Source organism: Chaetodon trifascialis, chromosome 3 (genome assembly GCF_039877785.1).
Source record: "Chaetodon trifascialis isolate fChaTrf1 chromosome 3, fChaTrf1.hap1, whole genome shotgun sequence".
NCBI classification, from domain to species: domain Eukaryota; kingdom Metazoa; phylum Chordata; class Actinopteri; order Chaetodontiformes; family Chaetodontidae; genus Chaetodon; species Chaetodon trifascialis.
In genome coordinates this window covers 11,153,914-11,168,904 of record NC_092058.1, presented here as the reverse complement: position 1 = coordinate 11,168,904, position 14,991 = coordinate 11,153,914, and the positions used below count along the sequence as shown (strand labels likewise).

Below are 14,991 nucleotides of genomic sequence, written 5' to 3'. Positions count from 1 at the left end.
GTGAGAGAAATGGGTCAGTTGAGATTGGAAATGATAATAAAAAACGACCTGCCGTCCTTCCTGCCTGCCCCCTCTGTGGCAGACGGGGGTAGCGCTCGCAGATTATGCGCCAATTCCACTCGATACACAGGGCATTAATAGGGTTTGAGGGGATTTACACGGCGCTGTCCAGTCAAATGCTGCATGCTTTGGGGATGACATCATTTTGATCACCTCACATACCGGCTGACCGCCCTCCTCCCTGCCTAAGAGTTGCCTCACTCCCACATAAACCCGTTTACCTGCGCTTGTCCCGTGTCTCACCGGACTGAGCTCGTCACAGCGCATTTTCTTCTCTGATAGGAGCGCACTGCCTCCCTCCCATCCTCCTCTCCTCTCCTCTTCGGTCGTGTTTACTATAGGTGAGATAGCCGTATAAATTCCTGAGTGTGCGCAGATCGCATCCTCAGAGGAGAATGGAAAAGGAGGAGGAGGCGCAGGACAAACAAGCGAGCCAAAGGGGAGCGTAGCTATAGCTGTGTTTACTGTTCACTGGGATAAACGCAGGAGAGAGCGCAGACTTCCAGCCATCCAGGGCGGAGAAACCTCAGTGGATGCAAAGAGGAGGCGGAGGAGGCGGAGGAGGAAGACGCGTGGATGCTGATAATATCCAGACAGATAGAATTATTAGGTGGTTATTAGAATAAACCCTAAACAATACATCGGAATAAGCTTTTGCAGTCACCAGCGATGGACTTCAGCTGTCGGCTCTGAGGTAGGAATCGTTGGTTTTCCATTGGCAGCATTCAGCTGGCGTCATGAGCAGCAAGGAGAAGGCAGCCGGTCTGCAGCCGATCGTATCCCTAAATACCACATCCGGTCCCGTATTATTCAAAGATAAACTGCAGGAGTGTGTTTGTGTGTAACTTCAGTGTTGTCAGTGATGCTCCGCCGATGCACCGGGGGTTTTCACCGCAGGAGGTGCGAGGAGAGGCGATGATGCGCACGAGAAACCCCTCCGACACATCCTCAACGCACTGGCCTGTAACAGACCGTAGCCAGCTCCTGCAGCTCCCGCAGCTGATACCTCGAAATAAATAAAGTGCGAGCTGGAGCAGGACTATTAGCAGCCAGGATCAGTCGGATGTGAATGATGTGTGATTATTCCAGATTTCAGACACCAGATGTGTCTCAGTGGTTGGGTTTCTCCCTGAGTGCGAAATTGTAATGAGGGGGATTTTTCCAGACTTTGAGCTTTATGGTTGGGGTTTGGTTAATGAATCCTCCAGGCTGTGTCTCCTCTTGTTTTGGACCAGCTCTATGATTTCTCTGTCTATGAATTATCAATAAACAGCAATAGGTATTCCTGGTGGTGTCACAACACGGTGGGCCTCAAACATCTAATGTCAGGCTCATTCCTTCTAGTGAGAGTACTGGTCACAGTAGGATGGTTAATATAATAGTCTTAATTGCATGTAGATATATTTAGGCTCAGTAATTGGACTCAAATTGACCTTCAAACTGACCCCGATTGTGGACAGTAAATGTAAGATACCTGAAGTGGATCTCACAATGACTAGACAGTAACCTTGGAGAAGAAAAAAACATTTGTTTCTCCAGCAGGATGTTGGAGTGCTGTGAAGGATTTTGATTTGTATCATTATTTTACAAAGCAGGTAAAACCTGTCACCGTGTATTCTCGCTTCTCCGAGATAGCAGAGGAGGAGTGGAGCACTTCAAAAGGCTCTGACAAGAAGTAATGCATTTTCATTCTCCGCTGAGCGTGTACATGCTGTCGTCCTTGGAGAAATGACGAGCTTTGAGGAGGCTTGCAGAAATCTCTCGTTCTTGTACAGCCATCATTTGATCTCGTCCATTTGAATACACCGGTGATGTTGCTGTAGTAGGGTGTAAATAACTAGCTGTAGCACCACTGTGCCTGCAGATCACTGGGTTTGTTAACCATGAACATGCTAATCCAAAAGCAATGCAAGCCTGCACATGTAATATTCTGTAAGAAGTACGGAAATTATTTTATTGAGGTACAGCGATGCTGAGGTACCTTTTTAAGCTTGTCAAGCGAGCCAAAGAGGGAAGTCTAATATTATTTACTCGGCACTTCATCAAACATAGTGCTGGACTGAGGCTTTCTCAGATTTATGGTCCAGACAGGCTGCCCTGTGGTTCTTTATCCACGCATCCTGAATCATGTTTCACATTCTAGTATTGATTTGATACCTTCAGAGGTCAGACATCATGACTCATAAGTTAATGTCATTGCCCTGATCACCAGTGATACGTAGATGGAAAACCACAGTATCCTTCACCTATATTTCACTATACAAATTGCACCAGTGGTGCAGTTAGCAATGCATTGTTACTTCTGAGCTCTGAGAAATGCTAAAAATGATGATGTGTGACCTTTGTGTCGTTGTATTTCTAGTCTATGCTTCTAACAGTGTGTTTTTCACTCAGTCTGCTGTCATGTACTCTGTGAAATGTTACCCTTCAACATAGACTGCTGCACAGTCCTTAAAGTCCCTTTTTATAGAAAGCTGCAAAGCACTCTCTGGGAGATAGGGGAAAAAAAAGAGAAAAAAAGACATGAACCAGAGGAGCACGGGAACTATGAATGTGCATTTCTTTGATATTGATCACAGCTCAAGGGAGATATGCCCTCTTGTCTGCCTCCATTTGCAGATAGTTCAGAGCTGCATGGCTCAGATCTGCCTTTTGGGATACATAACAGTCACTCCACTGAGTTGCTCTGCCATTTATAATAACTTAGCTACTATAGCTAAAGGTTTTGCTTAGAGGAGGCCTAAAAAACCATCTTCCAGAGGTGACTCTCTCCTACAAACTCAATATTCAGCTAAATCAGCCTTCATGGCTCCCAGAGGGTAAGAGAATAATTTTATCTTTGATTTGATTTTTAATCATTTTCATCCTCTTTCTCTCTTCCTCTCTCTCCATGTTTGCTCCTGTCAAGGCTCCCAGTTCTCTAGTTCTTCTGATGACCACGGGCCTTATGGCGCTTATCCATGAACCTCGTGCCCCCTCTCCTTCTCTCTCCGGCTTCAACACACCCCTCTCTGATCCTCCATCCTTTCGTCGCCTCGATGCTGAAACACCCTGCACTCCAGAAATGGACCTTACCCCGACCCAGTGCGTCCTTCGCAACGTCCTCTCCATAGACACCGGAGGTGCCGTCGAGCCTGGGGGTGGAGGGGGAGAGGGCCAGACTGCGGGACACAACCAGACACCAGGCGAGGAACAACAAGAGCACTTTGCCAACAGTGTCCTGAAGCTCCACGAGCATGATGGGAGTCCTGGAAGGACGGAGGGAGAGGGGCAGGAGCTGGACAGCAGCGAGGTCAGGAGCCAGGCGGATGACGCCAGGCTACAGTGCCAGTCTACCGGAGGGGGAGGAGGGTTTCTGGAGGGGTTGTTTGGGTGTCTGCGGCCTGTCTGGACTATGATCGGCAAAGCTTACTCCACAGAGCACAAGCACGACCTGGACGGTAAGTCTAGCAGTCAAATCCATTTCAGTGGAAACACCTAAACACACTGGCATCAAGGGTTGCTTTTTATGGTTGCAGCAATCACTGGCATCCCATTTGATTCCAGTCTGTATCTTTGATATGCTAATTGAGTGATCTTATCGCAACTGTTTAATTACATTAAACAGTTGGTAGGAAAATGACTCCCTCAAAGGCCATGTTGTAAATAAACACTTTCCTTGACGTGAAAGAGCTGCAGCCAGAGAGAGACTCTATCAAATCTGCAAAGGGCTCATTTTCCCCTGATATTTCCCCCCATCCTTTCGCCTGCTTGTGCCCACCCCACCTTCCTCCCGCCACCACCCCCCCAATGAAACTAGCTCCCTGTGATGCTGTGTTGTTTATGTCTGCAGCCACTACAATAGCGCAGAGCTCCCCCGGGACTCCTCTGCCAAATCTGCTTCATGAATTATGCATGGCCACGCTCTGACCCCGTGCCTCTCATCTCTATTAACGCAAACCTGACACACACGCACACACGCGTATGTGAGCATGCACCCAGGGATGTCTGCACGCACACATAAACACATCCACAAATAGAAACACTTAATATCACGGACACGAACACATAAAGTCAGAAAAGATGCCGAAAACGAACTTGATGAAATAAACACGGCAGCACACATCAGGCTTGAAGGTGGAAGATTCATACGTCCTCTTGTCTTTATAGCCTTCTGATATTTTATCACCCGTTTGACTTCCCCGTCTCCCCTCCTCCCTCCATCTCTCATTGTCTCCTTTCCTCTCCTTTTCATCCTGTGCTGTTATCACTCCCAGCCCATCTGCACCTCGCTGCTCCGCTCCTCTGTGCAGCATCACAGGGAGTCACACACACTGACGCGAGCAAGACAGATATTATAAAAGTGAAATAAATAGGGGTATTGCAGCTGAATGCCTGCCTGCCGCGTCACAATGCTCTATTCTTAAGCTTTGATTGGAAGGCACAGTGTAGCACAATAGAGAGCAAGAACCTCATCTGTCCTTTATTGATTGTGAAGGACCGTGGGCTGCCTGGTTATGGTCTAAATTTCCTCAGTTTTTCAGATCAAACAAAGCAGACCTGGGGTTATTAGATAAAGATGCGGCCTAGAGTCTTTACCGTGTGACACTTTAGAGGCTCATTAGAGGCCTCAATCTATCACTGGTGAGCGCTGATCATTCATACCATCCTTATTAATATGACAAATGTGCCTGAATCTTCTTTTCTGGGGTTGAGAACAGCAGCAGAGCGGGCTGTATATTTTCTCTGTATTAACAGTCTGTCTTCAGCCACATGGACCCCCGCCGACCCGTGGGGAATCCCCCTCCCTACTTTTCTCCTCACACACACACACACACAGCTACCATCACCTCTACCGTCACTACCCCTCCACCTCCCTGTTCACCATACAGCCACATTAGCCTCTCAAATCCCCTCCCTCTTCCAACCCTCTCCTGAGCGTTGGACCCCTGTTTCGCTTCAGCCCCACAATGGCGCTAAGCAGGATTTAGGGGGCTGAGGGAGAATTACCCACAGGAGATTAGCGCTCCCTGTCTGTCTGCCTGCACACCCCGTGTCTTAGGTTAAAGTGAGGTTCAACTACAGAACAAGATATCAGCTTGGGCTCTGGGTTGACTCTCAGAGCCAGGACTTACAACAGGTTTCACCATCACAGGTCTGTTATTGTTGTTGTGGTGCTGTGTGCTCCCTGCTGCTGGCACAAAGTGTTTTATTTATCTTAATGCTTTAAGCCTTTTTGCCTGTTTTGAATGTATGCACGACTAAACATGAAATGAGTGTGTACTTTTCCTATTTTTACGAGCATAACATATGAACATGTTGACATATTAAAGGAATAGTTCGACATTTTTACAGAATAAGCTCATTCGCTTTCTTAATGAGAATTAGATGATAAGACTGACGCCACAGAACCAAATCCAGCACCTCCACCACTCGGTTGTGACCGGTTTTTCAGGTTTGCATAAAAAAACAAAGTGTAAAAATGACAACTTGCGGTCTTTTAGAGGGTCCTGTCCTCATCTGTTTCTTGAAGTTGCCAAGCAGCCAGCGGAGAATTCAGGAAGTGCCCAGCACCAAAAACTATTACATGTCATTTTTAGGCTTTTGTACAGACTAAACCAACAAGATATAACATGATATTTAGTGAGTTTTAGAGACTTTGGTAGGCAGATTCTGTTGCCTTTGGACAGAGCCACTGTTTCCCCCCTTTTTTCAGTCTTTTCAGTATTTCCCCAAATATCAAAGTATGAAGAGACTGACATCAAAATAACTCAATGATGTAATGAGGCAGGGCTGAAATGTCTGTAATAAAGCAAAAAGAATCATTAGAGCATAAAGAAAGTAAATTGAGATACATTAGAGACTCAAATGTAATAAAGAACATAAAGGATATTTCTATTGCTCATCAAAGATGCAGTCCTTAATAACGGTCTGGTGTTTTGTATTGTTATGAAACAGAGTTTGTGGCAATCATCACTCTGCTCTACATCCATAATTGACACGCTGCCACACGATAAACTCACCAGCTGCTTTCCCTCCATCTTCTTCCCCAATTGCAGAGGCATGGGAGGTCCCATTTGAGGAGATATCTGACCTGCAGTGGGTGGGCAGCGGAGCCCAGGGCGCCGTCTTTCTGGGCAAACTGCACGGGCAGGAAGTGGCCGTAAAGAAAGTGCGGAATATCAAAGAGACAGACATCAAGCACCTGCGCAAGCTCAAACACCCCAACATCATCACTTTCAAGTTAGTAGAAATTATCAGTTTGCTTATTAGGTCACAAGTGCAGAGGATTCCACTAAAACTGCATGTTTTTATGATTTTCTCCTCATGAAGTGAGAGCTTTATAGTAACTGTATGTATGACAGCTTTACACGTGATCCTTCAAATCAATCATTACAACATAAAATGCTTAAAAGTTTCCCATTCATTGTTGGAATTGTACAGCTCTAATATGTTCTGTCTTAACATACCGTGCATACTTCTCTACACTCTCAGAGGTATTTGCACCCAGGCTCCGTGTTACTGCATCATCATGGAGTACTGTGCCCAGGGACAGCTGTACGAGGTGCTCAGAGCAGGCAGGAAGATCCAGCCGTCGCTGCTCATGGACTGGGCCATGGGCATCGCTGGGGGCATGAACTATCTTCACCTGCACAAGATCATCCACAGAGACCTCAAGTCACCAAAGTGAGTTTAGACCTGGTGAAAGATAACTGTGATTACAGCTTTGTAATTCAAGTGTAAATGATCGTGTTGATGATGATGATGAAGGTTTGTGTTCCTTCTCTAATCTCTACCTCACAAGATATCTCAGACATGATCAGTCTGACTTGGATGAAAGTTAGAGCAATGATGGATGGTTCTACTGCGTCCCAACCTTTTGAGGTTTTGACTCCCTAAAACAGAGCAGTGTCTTCCAGCTGTGATCAGGTCATTTGAATACTTTTTAGGGTGCGTGTCTGTCATTTTCTCAACCTGCTTTAGATGAAACAACTGTGTGACGGAAACCTCAGCGGCTGCGTTCCCTTTATGTCTTTTCAGTTGCTATCATAATAAATGCACGCCAGCTAGCGAATCCTCATCTCATTTGTGGTTTGATAAACAGTAAATTCATCAGATTCAGTGCCCCAGATTGCTATTTTCCAAGATACTGTGGCTGTCGTGGACCATGTGGAAGCAGTTTCCATGGGAACGCAGCCATCAAGGCATGGGAAAGTGGGAGTGGTTTCATCTGAAGTAGGCCAGAGAAACGATAGACACGTCCGGACCCACAGGTTGGGAAACCTGAGGGGCCAAATGCAGATGCTGTAATTAAAGAGCAAATTTCTAACTCTAACTGAAAGGCCCAAACTGCCACAGTACATGGAGTGATGACATGTCATGTCAATGATAGGTTTGAATTCGTTTACATTTAGTGAACAGCTGATTGAACTCGGCTGTTTTTGCAGATATAAATTTGCCATTCAATGTTTCATTCCAGCATGCTGATCACTTACGATGACTCAGTGAAGATTTCTGATTTCGGGACGTCCAAAGAGCTCAGTGACAAGAGCACCAAGATGTCCTTTGCTGGTACGGTGGCCTGGATGGCTCCTGAGGTCATACGCAACGAGCCGGTCTCAGAGAAGGTGGATATTTGGTAGGTGTCACGACCATTTTACACCTCCCTCTGCAGCGGCGAACCTTTGCAATGTTCCCTTATGGTTTGTCTTATCTGTCATAGAATCTCATTAGCTACAGCCTACTACAATATAGAGCGCAGGATCCTGTTTCCAGAAAATCTATTCAGTATTATGTACGATATCTCATTACATGAAATTCTATAGGGCCTCTGCCATATCTGATGGGTTGCCCTGTGTTAAACCCTGATCTCCCCCAGTACATTCTTCCCCACCGCCCCCACCCCCCCATCTTTCATCCCTCCATCACTCTTCCTCTCCGTCCTGAAAGGAACGCTGGCTAATTTAATAATTGATTTGCCAGATGCTGCAGTGCTCAGGAGAGGCTGGAATAACCTTCTGAGCCTGTGGATGGTTTGGCCCAGAGCCAGCAGTGCATTAGCAGAGAAGTGAAAATAGGATTAAAAAGCTTTTGATGTGGAAAGAAAGCAAAGCACGGGTGTATACTGTGCAGTTTTGTTTAAATTTATGTAAATTATGTAGTAAGTCACACAACGAAAGGAGTGAATCAGAGAAGGAGAGGCAGTGGTCAAGTGTTACCTTGTATGTAGTCATTTATGTTTTGTGCTGATCATACTTGTCATACTTCAAGAGATTTTAAGAATTTAACATGAAGGTATTTTAACCTTTCATAACTTACATTAACTGCATTTACTCCTGAGAGTCAGTTATATTGCAGCAGCTCCGCCTCACAGTTCAACATGTGAATACATAATAAATAGGAGAAGAAAGAGAAAACATTGTTAATCACTAAGATAAAAACAATGAAGGATACAAGCTAAAAGCTACATGTGGAATTTGGAAAAGATACATTCAGAAATAATATCGAAACCAGGGAAAGAATGTTGCGCAACAACATAAGAAAATGTTGCTTAGTGCAGGACATAGGCCAACAAGATGGAGCCTATATATCGACTGGGTTCAGTATAATGCTGCATTGCATTATGCAAAGTACTTGTAATGCAGCAAGAAGTTTCTTCCCTTGGTCATAAAGCAGAAGGATCACACAAGATTCGTTTCATAACAAGAGTGGAAATTGGGCAGAAAAAACCCTGATGATTAAAACTGTTAATTTCTCCATTTTCAAATGCAAAACCTTGAAAGTTTGTAAAATGTTTAATTTTAACTTAACTACAGTCCCTGAAAAAAGTTTGATTTTCAACACAATCTACACAATCACTCATGTAAATGAAAATCTTTTAATATTTTAAATGAAACAATCCTGTTGTCATATTTGTTGTCTCCTGGTGTTGAAATGATCAAGAATTAAATAATCATGATCAAAAACATACACTCGGTTAATACAAGCAGCAGGTAAAATAAACATAGTGACGATATATATTGATTGCTTTGGGTATGAAGGAATTCAGAAATTTTATTTTTCACAGTTTTTTCATTTATAGTAACAATTTAGACGTGATAATAAAGGCTATAGAGTTTGGGAATTTTAGGAAGGTACCTTGAAAGTTCTTGAAAAGTTCTTGAATTTTAGTATTAAAAATCTTGATGAACCATGAAAATGAATACCTTCAGATAAGCCACACTTAACTGGCAAAGGAGTCATTCCTTTTATCACTGAATGTTATTATAAAGTACAGAAATAAACCGAAGACAGAATTGTAATCCATCGTCTAACTAAGAGCTGATATTTAACCTGGTTAAAAAAAACACATGATTGCCTTGAAATCAAGTATCTCATCTTGTGCATTTATATCACAAATCATAAAGGCTCTAAAAATACACACGTAAACACAACATCACACACACGCTCACACACATCCTCACTGCTGCGTGCGATGCTATTGGCACCTTGGATACTGTATGTGGTCGCGTGGTTACCTTCCCCATGGGTGCTGCTCTCTTGGTGCCCCATCAAATATACGAACAGCTGGAGCTCATCAATGAAGCTCTGAGCTATAGTGAAATAAAGCATCGTGTTTCAGCGAATGTTTGTCAACATTTGCTCTATTTTTTTGGGGCTGTGACATATTTGTCAGGGCTTATATATATTGACCTGGCACCAGGAATCTGAAATGTGGTGTTCATTATTTTGGCCACTACCAGTATAACTGTTGAGCATTTATTAACAATGACTCCAGAATTGTTAGCAGTGACGGAACTTTCATTGCACCAAACTGATTAAACTTGATGATAATCAGTTTAAGCTACCAGAGACTAGGCATGTGCATCAAAGGCTTTTTACAGTGGTACAACAGATACAACAGTGCTAGTGATCTAAATCTCAATATTTCTCTCTGCAAAGTTAAAAGTGTGACACTCCATTCGTGCTCCCTTTCATCAGTTCACTTCACATCTTCATCAACATGTCTGAATGGAAATATGCCACGTCTCTCTGCAGGTCATTCGGTGTGGTGCTGTGGGAGATGCTGACGGGAGAGGTGCCCTATAAGGATGTGGACTCCTCCGCTATCATCTGGGGAGTGGGCAACAACAGCCTGCAGCTGCCTGTACCTGATAGCTGCCCAGACAGCTTCAAACTGCTCCTGAGGCAATGCTGGTGAGCAGCGGGAGGGAAGAAGGATGATTTGGACAAAGAAAGTTGAGGCATCAGCACGAAGAGAATATAATGCAGCTAGAAGATTTAAGAAAGCTGAGGGAGTGAAAGTCGGAGAGAATATTTTATAGAGAGGCAGCCGTTAATGAGAGAGGAAAGGTCATTATCTTCCCTGGCCACTGCATTTCTGACAAAACATTTGTTTACAGGAACTGCAAGCCAAGAAACAGGCCTTCCTTCCGACAGATCCTCCTGCACCTGGACATCGCCTCTGCAGATATCCTCTCGACTCCACAAGAAACTTACTTTCAGTCTCAAGTAAGCTCACTTTATCTCTGTCAACATTACATTACAGATAAAATAGAAAATGAGAATGAGGTCAAAAAGCACATAATTCACATACAGAAAAATGTGTAATTAAGGGACAATATAATTGAGACGCATCCTTTCTCAAATCACAAAGAAATAGACATTAGATGAGGTACACACAAGCTCTGTATGTCTCCTAACAGAAAACCTCCAGCAGCAGCCAGTATCTCTAATAGTCATGTTGCTGTCAACCCACTGCCATTTGTTTCCAGTCTGCTGCAGTAACTACAGGCAGTGCAGCGGGTGCAGCTGCACGGGGGCCCCAGGCCTCTTGGGAACCCACTAATAATACCTGTGCTTTCAATCACAACATATTATTGTTGGTTTCTTGGTCTTTGTTCCTTGTCGCATGTGAGTGCTGATTTGCGGTGAAAGAGAGAACCTTTTTCAACCTCCATCATATCAAAGCGTGATGGAGGAGGTCTGTGTGATGGAGAGGGGAGATGGGGGCCCGTGACAAATACGTGAGATCGCTGCCAACCCAAACAGATGAAGGACAGGAGACTTAGAAGAAGAAGTATAATTGTGTGGAAGATATGTGTTTACTCAGCCATGCTGAACCACAGATCCATTTATAAGCCAAGCGTGTATAATCAGGAGTCACTCTTGCGCACACAGATACAAAAAGTGAATATGATTTGATTTTCTTTTTCGCAGCAGCCCACAGCCTCCTCCTGCATTTATATCTCACCATGCAAAATACAAAGCTTCACTCTCTCCACTTATCCTTGAGCCTTTATTTCTCCCTGCTCCCCTTCCCCCTCTCGCAACCCTCCCCAGTTCCTCTCCTCTGTGCCCCATAATGGATTTTTCTTGTGACGTTAGAAAGAAGTATTTGCTGCTGGAGTGTATTGATTGCTTTAATGGCAGAGAGCAGAGAGCAGAGAGAGAGGAGAAAGCAGGGACTGGAGACGTAGAAAAGTGCGCACAGAGTCCATTAGCTTAATAAGAAGAGCATCAGTCACGAACAGACAGAAATACACACACACACACACACACACACACACACACACACACGTGGTACACGCACATGCATGTACGTGCACACACTCATATATCTGACTTCCTTTGTCCTTTGATATGACAGGTATCAGATAACAGCTGTCATGCTCCACTGTGTACAAGAAAATGCCCTCGCTGTATTTTTGTGTGTGTGTGTGTGTGTGTGCTCATGTCATGCCAGTTCATGTTCAGTGTCACTCCCTGCGTATTGATTATCATCTGACAGCTTAATGGGTTTTGTTTCAATGATACACATGAACCTCAGTCTCTCAGCAAATGAAGAGCTTTTTGTTTACCAGATCAAGGTGCAATGAAGTTTATTCTCAGTATTAATATCATTTGTTGTTGATATTATTACTCAAATGAAGCTGAGTTCTACTTCGTTATTCAAATGGAAAAAACACAGGAATGGCAGCATTTCCCAGGCATGCAAATCTAATAAAACAGAAAAAACAGGTGCTTAGAAAAATGTTATACGGAGATACAGCTGGAAACAGCAAGCTACCAAAATATTAAAATTAAATGCTGAATAAGCGATGAAGCAGGTACCTGCTTGGTCTCCTGTTGTCTGCTATATCGACAGAAGAAGTAACTACAGTCCCTAATTGATCTGTCTGATTTTAGTTTGCATTACCTCCAAGTTACTGAGTACTGGTATGTTTACAGGTGACTCTGGCTATTTTGAATTTCTGCACAGACAGAATATAATTAATCATAGTAGCAACATAAAGGCTGGATGTAGTAATAGTAGTGGTGGCAGAAGCACTGATCATAGTTGAGGTGCTGGTAATAGTAATTATCATAGGATGAAGACAACATTTGTACGGTAATTTAAAATGATTTTACCACAGGCAATCTTTTTATCCTGTAAGATGGTGAAATATTAAGTTAACATAAGTCCCGCTCTGACGGATGTGTTTACGTGTCTCGCCAGGTGGAGTGGAGGGACGAGGTGAGGCACCACTTTGAAAAGATCAAGTCTGAGGGGACGTGTCTTCACAGGCTGGATGAGGAGCTGATCAAAAGACGCAGAGAAGAACTCAGGTTAGCAACGAAGTGGACCCACAAAGAAGACCAACACCTTGAAATATAGATGTGGAAATAAATAGAAAATAGCTTCACCAATAACAGAGACATGAGGATAAGCTGACGATGTTTTCCTGTCCTCGCAGACATGCTCTGGACATCCGGGAGCACTACGAGAGGAAACTGGAGAGAGCCAACAATCTCTACATGGAGCTCAACGCCATCATGCTGCAGCTGGAGATCAAAGAGAAAGAACTGCACAAGTAGGAAAACTGCTATTTATTTACAGTACATGCAGTATAGAAAATATATATCCCCTAAGTTTTCATTTATTCTTTTACAACACTGACTGACAGGGAAGTTAATGTGGCTCCAGTTTTACACATGCATCAGTTCTTTGCAAAACTGCTGCAGTTCTGTCAGGTTGCATGGGCATTGTGAGTGAAAAGTCCAACCAAAGTAGTAAATTTTTATTTATTGAAAGCTGCATCCCCACTGTAACAGTAGGAAAACTCCGCCTGCAGTCATTTAGATACTTTGTGCTGATAGCTTTATCCATCACCTTTGGTCAAGCAGTGTATTTGTAATGAGGGAAAAGTTCATCACTAATGTGAAGTGAATGACCATTACATCCAGTCACACAGGGCCATTGCATGTAACAAAGTGCTCTCTTATGCCGAGTATCCATTGACATCCATTAAATGAGTAACGGCTCTGTGTTTGAACATCAGGAGAGAGCAGTCGCTGGACAAGAAGTACCCGGGCTGCTTCAAGCACCACAGCTCCAGACAGTCAGCCTCCTCCAACTCGATGGAGAAACTCATGAAGAAACGCAACGTACCTCAGAAACTGCCATCACACAGCAAGAGGTGAGACAGCAGGCCCTTGTCTACATATGCTGCATTTTATGTGGATGGTTTGATCAAGTTGCTCCCCAAGGCTCTGCAATAACTGAATGTCACCAGCCTCATCCTTTAATTTATATTGTGACGAGTGCAGGAGATGCACTAGCATCTCTGTAGCAATGAATGCATTTCAGAGTACTGAAATGTTCATTCTTTGCCTCTCATTAATTCTGCCCGTGTCTTCTCCAGGCCAGACTTACTAAAGTCAGAGGTCATCCTCCCCAAGCTGGACTCTTCCATGACCCAAGTCACGATCCCCAACAAGGGCTCTACCTCCCCTGGCCGCTCACGCCGAGGAAAACCCCGCTACAGGAAGGCGGGTAAAGGCAGCAGCGGGGACTTGGCTCAGCTGAAAGCTACTCTCTCCTCTTCGTTAGCAATGGTCAACTCCACCTCATCTGTCCCCAGCAGCAAGCAGCACCTAGACCCCAGTGCAGCCCTCAGGGGCCTGCAGCATGATCTGCTGCTCAAGAAGATGTACTCCTCGAGCCCGGATCTCATCTCAACCACCTTGGAAGCTGAAGGCCGGAGGAAGGGGCAGGTCAGGCCAGGACTGGACAGAGCAGGCAGCCAGAGTGCCTCCGCAGGGCTCGGGGAGAGCAGAAGGACTGGAGGGCCAGAGGAGGGCCCAGATGTGGGCGTGGGGACTGATGACCTGGCGGAAACACCTCCACGCAGTGACACGCCCAGTGAGGACGCAGCGTCTATTCCATTCTCCAGTAGCCCTGACTCGCCGTGTGGCAGGGGGGCAGCTGCTGGGAGGGCGTCTGTGCTCGGGAACCCCCGCGTTTCCCACGAGGGCGAGGAGAAGGAGGACGGGACGGTGATCACACGCTCACCCAGAAGTCAGCGCCTCACACCAGCAGCACTGCTCTACAGGGCTGCAGTCACACGCAGTCAGGTGAGGCTTTGTCAGCGCTGCCCTGTTTCACCACATCAGTCTGACCTCTGTGTTATAAGAGAGCAAGAGTTTACTAGCAGTGAGAAGCTTTGGGGAAATTAGACCATTTTGATTTCTTTTATTGGCAGTTAAGCAACATACAAAACAGTCTTTATCACTGCCTCTATCTTGACTCAACCTGCTGTACAAACCAGCATTTTCGAGGTGTCAAACAAGAGAAAAATGCTGCCAGGCTGTGATGATTTCATTGTTTTGCCGTAGTAATTAACACAGATGAAGTCCAGATAGTCAAAACCTTTTGGTCTCTTATCTGCCAAACATAATGGCTCCATTAGTACAATCCTCATTTTTAGAAATGCCACGCCACAAATAAAGATAACACACGAAAACCACAGAGCGCTGGGAAAGATTAGATTCATGTGTTTAATTATAATCCACTTAATTAGTAGTCAGTTACTGCTACTTGTTGATTTGTCAGTAGTGGTAGCTAAAAGTGGTACTACGTATAGGTTGTACCTAGGATGTCATCGGGGTCGTATCTCAGCAGACGGCTCA

General features: G+C 44.6%; 1 protein-coding gene across 1 annotated transcript in view; it reads left to right on the top strand.

Moving 5' to 3' along the window:
• Positions 1–296: 296 nt before the first annotated feature.
• The window catches only part of LOC139329284 (mitogen-activated protein kinase kinase kinase 12-like), an 18,003-nt gene continuing 3,308 nt past the window's right edge, over positions 297–14,991 (top strand). The window contains exons 1-11 of the mRNA XM_070959490.1: positions 297–754; positions 2,969–3,500; positions 6,099–6,282; positions 6,535–6,726; positions 7,520–7,678; positions 10,078–10,236; positions 10,443–10,551; positions 12,539–12,648; positions 12,777–12,893; positions 13,362–13,499; positions 13,725–14,436. Coding sequence (XP_070815591.1) covers positions 2,993–3,500; positions 6,099–6,282; positions 6,535–6,726; positions 7,520–7,678; positions 10,078–10,236; positions 10,443–10,551; positions 12,539–12,648; positions 12,777–12,893; positions 13,362–13,499; positions 13,725–14,436 — 2,388 coding nt within the window. The 5' untranslated portion in view covers positions 297–754; positions 2,969–2,992. The remainder of the gene's footprint in view (positions 755–2,968; positions 3,501–6,098; positions 6,283–6,534; positions 6,727–7,519; positions 7,679–10,077; positions 10,237–10,442; positions 10,552–12,538; positions 12,649–12,776; positions 12,894–13,361; positions 13,500–13,724; positions 14,437–14,991) is intronic.